We start from the raw sequence: 12,809 nt of genomic DNA, 5'->3' as shown, positions 1-12,809 counted from the left end.
CTGTTTTCAATTCTTTTGGATATATACCCAGAAGTGGAAATGCTGGGTCACTCCTAATTTTTGAGGAGCCATATACTCTTTCACAACAGCTGCACAACAGTCTCACCAAAATACACAAAGGTTCCAGTTTTCCATACTCCTGCAAAAATGTTATTTTTCTTTTAAATTAACCTCCTAATGGGTTGAGCATCTTTTCATGTGCTTGTTGGCCATCTGTCTGTTATATTGTGTATTCAAGTTCTCTGAACATTTTTTTTTTTTTTTAAATGGTTGAGCGATAGTTCTTCATACTCTGGATATTAACCCTTTACCGCTCATACTCTGGATATTAACCCTTTACACTAGAGACACAATTTGCTGACTCTTCATTTTGTTGACTGGGTTCTTCGACGTACAGAAGTTTTAAATTTTGATGTGAAAGTGAAAGTGAAGTTGCTCAGTTGTGTCCAACTCTTTGTGACCCCATGGACAATAGCCTACCACGCTCCTCCATCCACAGGATTATCCAGGCAAGAGTACTGGAGTGGGTTGCCATTTCCTTCTCCAAAGGATCTTCCCAACCCAGAGATCAAACCTGCGTCTCCTGCATTGTAGGCAGACGCTTTACCATCTGAGCCACCAGGAAAGCCCTAAAAATTCTGATGTAGTCTATTTTCACTATTTGCTGCCTATGCATTTAGAATCATACCCAGGAAATTCTTGTCAAATATGGTGTGAAACATATTATACCAGTTTTTTTTATAGTTTTAAGTCTTATGTTTTAGATCGTTGATCAGTTTTGAATTGATTTTTCTTTATGGCATTAAGGTAAGGGTCCAACTTCATTCTTCTGTTACGGATATCCAGTTTTCCCAAAACCATTTGTTGAAGAAACTGTTCTTTCCCCACTGCATGGTCTTGATAACTCTGTCAACATTTAACCATTTACGTGAGGTCTCCTGTGTGGGCTGCCTGTTCTGTTCCATATACATTTGTCTTTATGCCAGTAACAGTTTCAGTTACTGTACCTTTGTTTTCAAGTCAGAAAGTCCAATTCCTCCAGCTTTGTTGTTTTTTAAGGTTAATTTGACTGCTCATGGTACCCTTGAGATTCTTTACATTTTGGATCATTTTTCCTATTTCTGCAAAAGATGAAGCTTGGATGTTGACACGGATTGCATTAAGTCAGTAGGCTGCTTTGGGTAGCATGGATATCTTAACAATTTTAGGTCCTCCAATCCATGAACATGGGATATCTTTTCATTTATTTGCCTTCTTTAATTTCTCTTAACAACATTTTGTAGTTTTCAGTGTATAAGTTTTTTGCCTCTTTGGTTAAGTTTATTCCTAAAGTATTCTTTTTGATGCCATTATAAACAAAAATGTTTTCATAACTACCTTTTCAGATTGTCAGTGTACAGAAACTCAACTGATTTTACTGTGTTGATTTTGCATCTTGCTACCTTGCTAAATTTGTTCATTAGCTGTAAGCTTTTTTGTGTGGAATTTTTAGGCTTTCTACATATAAGATCACATCATCTGTAAAGGGAGAGAACATAACATCTTTCTTTCCAATTTGAATATCTTTAATCTTTATCTTGTTTAACTGCTTTGGTTAAGACTTACAGTATTATGTTGAATGCTGGTGGCAAAAGCAAACATTACTGTCTTATTCCTGATCTTATAAGAAAAGCTCTCAGTCTTTAACTACAGAAGATCCCCTGGAGAAGGCAATGGCAATCCACTTCAGTATTCTTGCCTGGAGAATCCCATGGACAGAGAAGCCTGGTGGGCTACAACCCATGGGCTGGACACAACTGAGTGACTAACACTTCCTTTTCTTTTTATGATGTTCACTGAGGAAAGAAGAGAAACAAAAGGCAAAGAAGAAAGGGAAAGATATACCCAACTGAATGCAGAGTTCCAGAGAATAGCGATGAGATGAGGACTTCTTCAATGAACAATGCAAAGAAACAGAGGAAAACAATAGAATGGTAAAGACTAGAGATCTCTCCAAGAAAATTAGAGATACCAAGGGAACATTTCATGCAAGGATGAGCACAATAAAAGACAGAAACGGCAAGGACCTAAAAGAACAGAAGAGATTAAGAAGAGGTGGCAAGAATACAAAGAGAACTCTACAAAAAAGATCTTAGTGATTCAGATAACTAAGATGGTAGAGTCATTAACCTAGAGCCAGACATCCTAGAGTGTGAAGTCAAGTGGGCCTCAGGAAGCATTACTACGAACAAAGCTAGTGGAGGTGATGGAATTCTAGCTGAGCTTTTAAAATTCTAAAAGATGATGCTGTTAAAGTGCTACACTCAATATGTCAGCAAATTTGGAAAATTCAGCAGTGGCCCAGGACTGGAAGAAGATCAGTTTTATTCGAATCACAAAGAAAGGCAATGCCAAAGAATGTTCATACTACCATACAATTGTGCTCATTTCACATGCTAACAAGGTTATGCTCAAAATTCTTCAAGCTAGGCTTCAGCAGCATGTGATCTGAGAACTTTCAGATGTACAAGCAGGATTTCGAAAAGGCAGAGGAATCAGCGATCAAATTGCCAACATCCACTGGATCACTGAAAAAGCAAGAGAGTTCCAGAAAAACATCTACTTCTGCATCATTGACTATGCTAAAGCCTTTGACTGTGTGGATCACTATAAACTGGAAAATTCTTAAGAGATGGGAATACCAGACCACCTTATCTGCCACCTGAGAAACCTATATGCAGGTCAAGAAACAACAGTTGGAGCTGGACAGGGACTAACAGATTGGTTCAAACTTGGGAAAAGAGCATGTCAAGGCTGTATACTGTCACCCTACTTATTTAACTTACATGTAGAGTAAGTACATCATGTGAAATGCTCGGCTAGACGAATTTCACGCTGGACTCAAGACTGCTGGGAGAAATATCGACAACCTCTGATATACAGATGATACCACTCTAATGGCAGAAAACAAAGAGGAACTAAAGAGCTCTTGATGAAGGTGAAAAAGAGTGAAAATGCTGGCTTAAAACCGGTCCCAGCACTTCATGGCAAATAGACGGGGAAAAAGTGGAAACAGTGGCAGATTTTATTTTGTTGGGCTCCAAAGACACTGTGGACGGTGACTGCAGCCACAAAATTAAAAGACACTTGCTCCTTGGAAAAAACCTATGACAAACCTAGGCAGCATATTAAAAAGCAAAGCCATCACTTTGCTGACAAAGGTCCATATAGTCAAAGCTATGGTTTTTCCAGGAGTCATCATGTACGGATGTGAGAGTTGGACCTAAAGAAGGCTGAGCACTGAAGAATTGATGCTTTTGAATTGTGGTGCTGGAGAAGTCTCTTGAGACCCTTGGACAGCAAGGAAATCAAACTAGTCAATACTAAAGGAAATCAACCCTGAATATTCATTGGAAGGACTGAAGCTCCAATACTTTGGCCACCTGATGTGAAGAGTGGACTCATTGGAAAAATAACCTGATGCTGGGAAAAACTGAAGGCAGGAGAAGGAAGAAGCGACAGGATGAGAAGGTTGGATGGCATCACCCGACTCAATGTGAAGGACAGGGAAGCCTGACGTGCTACAGTTCATGAGGTCGCAAAGAGTAGGACATGACTTAGCGACTGAACAACAACAAATGATGTCCACTATGAGTTTTTCTAACATGGCTTTTATTACGTTTAGTAGTTTCCTTCTAACTCTATTTTCTATCATGAACAGTGTTAAATTTTGTCTAGTGCTTTTTCTGCATCAACAGTGATGATCATGTGTTTTTTTTCTTTTGTCCTGTCAATGTGATGCATTACATTCATCAATTTTTATATGTTAAGCCATCTGTACATTTCAGACACAAATCCTATTTGGTCACGGTGTGTAATCCAGTTGATGCACCACTCAATTCTGTTTGATAGTTATTTTGTTGAGGGTATTTACATTAATATATATTAAACATATTGGTCTGTAGTCTTCTTTTCTTACAGCACCTTTATTTAGCTTTGGACTCAGGGAAATGTTTCCCTCACAGAATTAGTTAGAAATGCTCCCTCCTCTATTTTGGGGAAGAGGTTGAGGAGAACTGGTATAAATTTCTCTTTAAATGTTTGGTAAACTTCACCAGTGAGCCATCTGGTCCAGGGCTTTGGTGGAGCTGTAGGAGCAGGGGATACTGATTACTACTTCAATTTCCTTATTAGTTTCATGGTTCTTCACATCTTCTATTTCTTCCTGGTTCAGTATCAGTGGGTTGTGAACATAAAGGATTTTAACTATGGCTCTTTGACCTGGCCTGCATTAGGAATTAGTATCTCACACTAAAGATACAGAAAAAAGGGGAAAAAGAAAATACTATTACGGGACTTTCCTGGTGGCACAGTGGAAAAGAATCCACCTGCCAATGCAGAGGACAAGAGTTCGATCCTTGGTCCAAGAAGATTCCACATGCCATGGAGCAACTAGAGTCCTCACGCCACAACTACTGAGCCCACATGCCACAATTACTGAAGCCTGTGTGCTCTAGGGCTCACAAGCCACAACTACTGAGCCCATGTGCCACAACTGCGCCTACAGCCTGTGTTCTGCAACACAGAAACCACCGCAATAAGAAGTCGATGCACCGCTGTGAAGAGTAGCCCCCAATCACTATAAGAAAAGAAAGCCTGCACGCAGCAACGAAGACCCAGTGCAACCAAAAATAAAATAATTAAAAAAAGAACAAAAATACTACTAAAAAGTGTTTTCCAAAAGGTTTTGGAAACAATTGGATCTGATAATATTATGGAAAGGAGTCAAAAAAGTACAAATGTAGCACTTCTTTATCACTTATACTTTTTATTGTTTTGGCTTCGCTGGGTCTCTGTTGCTGCACACAGGCTTTCTCTAGCTGCGGCGAGTGGGAGCTACTCTCTAGTTGCAGTGTGCTGGCCTCTCATTGTGGTCCCTTCTCTTGTTGTGGAGTATGAGCTCTGGATGCACGGGCTTTAGTAATTGTGGCTCGTGGGCTCTAGGGCATGGGCTTAGTTGCCAAGCACCATGAGGGATCTTAGTTTCCGGACCAGGGATCGAACCTGTGTCCCCTGCATTAGTTTGCAGATTCTTAACCTCTGGACCACCAGGAATGTCCCATATCACTTATATTTTTAAGTGAAAGCACAGAAATAATAATCACATACAATAATCACATAGTTAAGTCTAAGAGACAAGTTGCAGGAAAATGTATATAATACGAATATACCTGTGTTAACAGAAAAAGATTGTGATTTACCTGATTAGTTGTTAAATATGTAAATAAACTCATACCTATTTAGTCCTTCACCCACAGGTGGTTTTTGGTTATCATCTAAGTAGACAATCACTTCTTTCCTTCGGATATGTACAATGTCATCTAAATTTAGATTTGTCAAATTCACATCTCCTTCAAAATAGATCGAACCATAACCTATAAATCAGAGCAAAGAGTTAGAAACTCGTCCTATATAGAAGGCAAATACCCACTTTATACTTCCAGTGAAGGAGCAAGCAGCTTTAAACATTAATCTATATTTTAAATAACCCAGTAATTCCTTGAATGAGTTATTTCATCTTTAATATTAGAAGGTGACATCAAATACATTGTTACCTGGCTTAATATATACATTTGTACAGTACTTGTGTTATCCTCAAAGAAGCCTTTTAAAATCTCTCCCCAAGTATCTTCCCAGATACTTAACATGCATGTTAAGTTGCTTTAGTGTGTCTGACTCTGTGCAACCCTATGGTTGCCTGTCAGGCTACTCTGTCCATGGGATTATCCAGGTAAGAATACTGAAGTGGGTTGCCATGTCCTCCCCTCCAGGGAATCTTCCCAACCCAGGGATCAAACCCGCCTCTCTGAGAACTCCTGCATTGGGGGACAGGTTCTTTACCACTAGTACCACCTGGGAAGCCCTAAGTATCTGTATGGCTCCTATATAAGCAACCCTTGGCACCCAGCCTATAGTATGAATTAAAATACTTGAGCTCTTCTTTTAATACAATATAGCAAGATGAGATTTTTTTCCCCAAGAAAATTTTATCTGTAATAACATAATAATATGAAACAACCTAATTATTACCCATCTCATAAATTTTCTCACTTAGTATTTGCTATTTACAGTATTTTAATTGTAGAAAATTGCAATGAGCCAAATAATTGCTAAAGAATATTAAAAAGTTTTAGTCTTTTTGTTACTTGTTAATCAAAGTGTCCATTCAGGCCAAGGTAGTCCAAATGTAGGTAAAAAACAAATTTAGCTACCAAGCACTTCCTTCACTTAATTACAAAGACAAGGTGCAGATTTCTGGCTTATACTCCACTAACTCCTAAATTTAGACTCACCTTTACGACCAATAGTGAAGTCAGAGACAATGCACTCTCCTTTTTCATTGGTAATTTTAGCAAGGTCATCCATGGATGGAATAGTATAGTAGCCAACCTTAGTGAGAATGATGCCTACGACAAAAGAAACCAAAAATAAAGTACTGGTTGTGACTGACATCAGTTAGAGGAATTTTCAGCAATATTCATTTCACTTTTTCATTGTAAAAATACTTTTAGAGTGGATAATTTAAAAAATTACCTGATCGAATCAGTAAATAAATTACTATATAAAAAGAAAATATATAGAAATAAAGCATTTTTCCAAACTGGTCTTTTTTTCTACTCACCCCTAAGCCCAGCTGATTTCTACCACTCCCCCTCTCCCTAGCTGATTTTTTAAGAAACACCATTCCTAAGAGAAACCAAGTATTTAAAAAAAACCAAGGATTTTAAAAAACTTACTCACACGGTTAAGTAAGTTTGGAGAACATACATATGACAGTATACTACACGTTTTTAAAACTCATGGAAATCAAGACGAAAAATCCTGCATGAGAAAGTCATGCGAACAACTGGAAACTTAAAGGTCTACATTAATGTTATTTTATTTTTTTTTCCATACATTAATGTTATTTTAAAAAGTACTAACTAAGTAGATAGCAGAAGAAATCGAAGAAAATACAACATGAGTATGCTTGCTCTAACCACTCCTGTTCCATTAACAGGCAGAGATCAGGCTAACTTGCTTTCTGAGAAAGGTCCATACAAGAGTTTAAGGCCCATATAAGATTAAATTAGTCTCCAGCAATGCCCACTCAATATGCTTAAGTTTTAGGGGGTTGTTAGAGTGTTCTTGAGACTGGAATTCTAAATTGGGAGGCAACAAAGAAGGTCAGTGAAAAAACTAGAAACAATTTAAAAAAATCGTAACTGAGTATTTAAGATGTAGTATCATAATGAACTCATGTAGCTGTCTAAATACAAACACAGATAACACAGGACTCTTAATGTTAAAGAATAAAGTTGTTTCCTTAGTGTACCATGTGACCAGAAGATATATACGAAGGCAATAAGATAATTAGACATAGAAGTTTATAGACACATTAATATATACTGCAAAATAACCTCAAAAGTTCACTAAGAGCATGGAGAAACTAAATTTGTCACATTTATATAATGCAATGCTACATGGTAGTAAAAAAGAACCAAATGCTGATAAATATACATCATGGATAAAATCTCATAAGAAAATACACCTGCCAATGCAGGGGACACAGGTTTGATCCCTGGTCTGGGAAGATCCCACATGCTTCAGGGTAACTAAGCCTATGCACCACAGCTACTGTGTGCCACAACTACTGAAGCCAGCATGCCTTAGAGCCTATGCGCTCCAACAAGAGAAGCACCACAATGAGAAGCCTGTGCAGCCACAACTGAAGAGTATCCCCAGCTTGCTGCAACTACAGAAGGCCCGTGTGCAACAAGCAGACCCAGTGCAGCCAAAGATAAGTCAATAATTAAAATTGTTAAATGTTTTAAAAAATATATTAAAAAAAAAAAAAAAAAGAACAGGAAAGGGAATTCCCTGGCATTCCAGTGGTTAGGACTCTGTGCTGTCACTGCTGAGGGCAGGGTTAGATCCCTGCTTGGGGAACTAAGATCCTACAAGTCACGTGTCCTGGCCAAAACATAAATTAAAAAAAACAAACAAACTAGGAAGAACTAATCTATGTGACAGAAACCAGACTATGGTTGATTTCTGGAGATGGGAACACAAAGGAACTTTCCAGGGTTAAAGAAATATTCTCTCTTGAGTATATGTGTTTGTATATATGAGTATACATACATATATATATATATGTGTATATATATGTCTAAATTTATTGAAATGAACACTTAAGACCTATATACTTCACTATATGTAAACTGTATCTCAGCTAAAAGGGGAAGGGGAAATGTAATGATATTGTCAAAACCCAAATGAGATAAGTCAGCAGAGAAAAAAAGACAAACTTTAAGCATCCCATCAAGATACTTCAATCTTGCAGTTTATGCTATGTCACAGGTTAGTTGGCATAAACTAGTCAGTTCATTGTTGGGGACAAAAAAGAAAAACACAGAACTAAAGTGATAATAACCAAACAACCATTAACATTTGAATGCCTACTCTATTCTACCATTATGGTCTGTATACTTTAATTCAAATCTCAAAAATCATATAAGTAATTACTGCTATAATTTTAATTAAAAAAATGAATAGGCAATCTATGTGAATTTATGAAGCTAAAAAAAGTTATAAGGATAGTCCCTCTCGCTACAAAACTTGGGGTATTTAAAATATAACAGGATAATTAACGAAATGAATTCTGACTACTCCAAAGGTACAAAACGATGTGAATTCCAAATCAACCATAGCATTAGTGACAAATGTTCAAATGTCAACTTTCATAAAAATGCAATAAAAAATATTTAGAAGTTCAGATAGCTAACTTCTATTATGATGAAAATATGTGATCAATAAGAGGTCTCAAATGACTGGTAAGGGATCTGAATCTGACCTGCCGGATGTATATGGTAAGTATTATTTTCGATTTCTTCTCGGTCATCCTGCAGTGACTCCTCATGAAAAGAGGTCTCTTCACTGCTTCCTTCCAGTCCATTTCGCAAGGCAGCACGCATGTTTAATGCAACGATGGTATCATCTACACTGTTGCTGCTGTTATGTTTATTTCCAGCACTTTCTGGGGTTTGAGGAATGGGTTTGGCAATAGGGTTAGTATAAAAACGTGACACAAGAGAATCATCTTCTCCATCCTGCTGATGATTCTCATCCACTGGTTTGCTCAGAAAACTGAATCTGAAAAGGGGAAAAGTAAACAAATACTATTTTAGCCCCCTGCAGTGAAACAGCAACAATCAATCATTACTAGGCCTTCATTAAGTATCTGACACTGTTCTATGTAACTCCATGTATTAAAAATTCACTTAATACTTACAGTAATCCTATAAAATAGGCTGCTATCATTCTCTGTATTTTACAAAAAACTCAGACACAGAAAAATAACTTGTCAAGGTCACAAAACTATAAGCGCTAGAGTTAGCACTGTAACTCATGAAGACTGAATGTAGATTCCATGACTTTAACTGATCTATTATAATGAATGAATGAATCTGAGTGTCACAATTTTTAGCTTAACGAAGGGAGGGAGTATCTACTATATGGGGGTCAAATAATCAGTAGTGAATTTCATAATATAAAACTGAAAAAATTTTAATATTATAATCAATAGAGTATTAAAAAATGCTTCATTATTGAAAAATCAAACCAAAATTTTATCCAAAGACGAAAAAACAGGAGTGCAAAGACATATATACAAAGATTTTTCACTGAAGCACTATTTTGAATACAGGAACACCAAAATAATCTAAATAACCATTAAAAGAGAACTGACTGAATTATCTTACATTCATAATAATGGTTACAGAGTCACTTAAAAAGAGGCAGGTTAGCCTTATCATGTTGATAGCCATGTTGATAGTAAATGGTTACAGAATATCATTTCATGCATAATCACTATAATAACTATCACAAACAAAATTTATTTTAAGAGGGGTAAGGGGAGTCACATGCATGTTAACCCTGTCCAAAACGACATACATGGATACCAAAAAGGTTTTGCAGAACTGAATCAGGAAAAAAATAATTTTAGTGTCTATAGTACTCGAGGTAAATATAACATAACTTCTAAGTGCTCATATGCCGTTGTATTTCCAACTTCGTAAAATTTCTTGAATGAATAAATACTAAGCTCAGAATCTCTTCTAAATGAAAACAAGGCTCTCGACCAGAAATAACCTAAAAGAGCATTCAGTTACCTCTCTCCATTTTCTGGATAATCAGATGGTGAAGCTAGATCTTCTGACTCACGATTAACAGGAGAGAATAGACTGCTATTGTTAAGGTTTTTCAAAACCAACTTCTTAATGCTCTTCCTATAAAAACAGAGATCAAAAGAAAAAAAAAGAACTCAGGCACACAAAATTACACTAAAGACTATCTTAAAACCTCAAGTAGGAAAGGGAACTCTTATTCAACTCATGTGCATCTAAAAGTGACCTAACGCAGAGTAGACATCATGAGCAAAGCACACCCTCCCGAGTTGAAGAAATTTATGGACAAGAAGTTATCATTGAAATTAAATGGTGGCAGACATGTCCAAGGAATATTGCGGGGATTTGATCCCTTTATGAATCTTGTGATAGATGAATGTGTGGAGATGGCAGCTAGTGGGCAACAGAACAATATTGGAATGGTGGTAATGCGAGGAAATAGTATCATCATGTTAGAAGCCTTGGAACGAGTATGAACAACAGCTGTGTTCACCAGGGAAATCAACTGCTTCCATGTGTCCCCTTCTCCACATTTTACTACCAGAAAAATTGGGTTGTGTACATTTTCTTACTGAACTTTTTTGTTAAATAAACTTTTTAATAGCCAAAAAAAAAAAAAAAAAGTGACCTAACAAGTTCAGTTCACCAACTCAGCTCATATATAAATAACCAGAACATAGGTCTCAAATATATGACACTCTGGTGTTTAGAAGAATAAGCTAATTAAGCACATCAAAACCAAGTAAGAAATGCGCTTGAAAATACTCTTCCTTTGCTAACTCCATAGGAATCTGTCTAGACACTAGTTTACTCCCCACACTGTGTCATGCATTTCAATTATTTTTCTACATGCCTTTTTTCTCTTTAAAAAACATTTTTTAATTTTTTTGGCAGTCAGGATTTATGACTGCTCCTGCATAGAACCTGGCATGTTGTTTTGAAGGAACACTGTTGTTTGACTCTTTTGTGATCCCATGGACTGCAGCCCACCAGGCTCCTCTGTCCATGGGATTTTCCAGACAAGAATACGGGAGTGGGTTGCCATTTCCTTCTTCAGGGGATCTTCCCGATCCAGGGATTAAACCCATGTTTCCTGTGTTGGCAGGTGGATTCTTTCCCACTGAACCACCAGGGAAGCCAATGAAGGAAGACAGATGTTTAAATGAGAAAGTTTTCTTTAAAAAAAGACAAGAAAGAGGGGTAGAAAGTTCTGCTATCCAATGATGTAAATGACCACAAATATCTAAAACGTTCAAGTTTGTGTACAACAGGTTTTACTTAAAGCAAGAACCTCTATAGTATACCAGCTTACTAAGTAGAAAAAATACATAAAATCTTAATCAACCTCCACTTAAAAAGTCACTGGATTAACTAATACACTCCATTTCCTCTTTTTAAAGGAAAAAACCCCATGGCTGATTCATATCAATGTATAACAAAACCCACTGGAAAAAAAAATAATAATAATAATAAAAATAAAAATAAAAATAATAATGCTGTGATGGAGAAAAAAAAAAAAATAAAAATAAAGAAAAAAACCAACCAATGGGAATTCCCTGGAGGTCCAGTGATTAGACTCTGTGCTTCCAGTGCACGGATTCAATCTCTGGTTGAGGAACTAGCTCCAGCATGTTGTGTGGTGTGGCAAAAAAACAAAACAAAACAAACACACACACCCTGTGGTGTTTGTTCCTTACTTATGTATGCTAGGTATACGCCTCATTGTAATGGTGCTATTAAATAAATATTAAGTAAACCAATGAGAGAGGCAATTGACAACAAAAAATTATTACTTTCATGAAAAATAAAACTTGCCCTTCTATTGATGGCAGACTAGGTAATGAGGACTAATTCTCCCAGGGAGGATCACCAGAAAACTCAGAACTCTTTCCAGGCATGAAGAGCCAACAAGATGGTAAAAAATGACAGTACCAGTAATTTGAGGGGACAGAGGCACAGGGAGGTGTCCCATACTTGGGGTTGCTTTTCTCCTGGAGACTTTTCTGATTCCAAGGGCAAGGCTAAGAGGCTGATGGTGAACCTGACAGTCTTGTGGGACTAGAAAGGCAGAGACTAGAATCTAGAGCCAAGGGAATGAGGCACTAGTGGATGCCACCGATTTTGTGTTGGGACCTGGAAAGTCTCTACCCCTGCAGTTAAGAACTAAAAATAAAAAGCACAAGGTGTGAAGCTCAGCTTTGACTCATCTCAGTAAGCACCTGTCATTAAAAAAACTCTTAAGATCAATATCAGCATCCTTGAACTCATTACTGTCAGTTTTCTTCAAAGAAGATAAATGGCCAATAAGCACATAAGATATGCAACATCATAAAGGGGATGCAAATTACAAGGATGAGGTACCACTTCACCCCCACTAGGATGACTGTTATAAGCTGACAAACCAGAAAACAAGTGCTGACAAAGGTATGGAGAAAATGAAAACAATGTGCATTGCTGGAGGTAATGTAAAATGGTGCAGCTGCTGTGGAAAACAATTTGGCAGTTCATTAAAGGGTTAAGTAGAGGGGCTTCCCTGGTAGTCCAGTGGTTAAGAATCTGCTTTGCAATGCAAGGGACACAAGTTCACTGGTCTCACTGGTCGTG

The 12,809-nt window shown here is 37.2% G+C and overlaps 2 protein-coding genes across 4 annotated transcripts in view; one reads left to right on the top strand and one right to left on the bottom strand.

Moving 5' to 3' along the window:
• Positions 1-12,809, bottom strand: part of NUP98 (nucleoporin 98 and 96 precursor) — a 90,763-nt gene that overhangs the window by 27,382 nt on the left and 50,572 nt on the right. For all 3 annotated transcript variants that reach the window (XM_043905809.1, XM_043905811.1, XM_043905810.1), the window contains exons 15-18: positions 10,191-10,307; positions 8,873-9,171; positions 6,333-6,446; positions 5,276-5,414 (exon numbers count right to left, since the gene is read on the bottom strand). In XM_043905809.1, coding sequence (XP_043761744.1) covers positions 5,276-5,414; positions 6,333-6,446; positions 8,873-9,171; positions 10,191-10,307 — 669 coding nt within the window. The remainder of the gene's footprint in view (positions 1-5,275; positions 5,415-6,332; positions 6,447-8,872; positions 9,172-10,190; positions 10,308-12,809) is intronic.
• Positions 10,442-10,828, top strand: LOC122696139 (small nuclear ribonucleoprotein G-like). The gene has a single exon (XM_043905831.1). It carries the CDS (start codon positions 10,451-10,453, stop codon positions 10,679-10,681), a length of 231 nt encoding a protein of 76 aa, XP_043761766.1. The 5' UTR covers positions 10,442-10,450; the 3' UTR covers positions 10,682-10,828.

Source organism: Cervus elaphus, chromosome 1 (genome assembly GCF_910594005.1).
Source record: "Cervus elaphus chromosome 1, mCerEla1.1, whole genome shotgun sequence".
NCBI classification, from domain to species: domain Eukaryota; kingdom Metazoa; phylum Chordata; class Mammalia; order Artiodactyla; family Cervidae; genus Cervus; species Cervus elaphus.
This window is presented reverse-complemented; position numbering and strand designations above follow the sequence as displayed.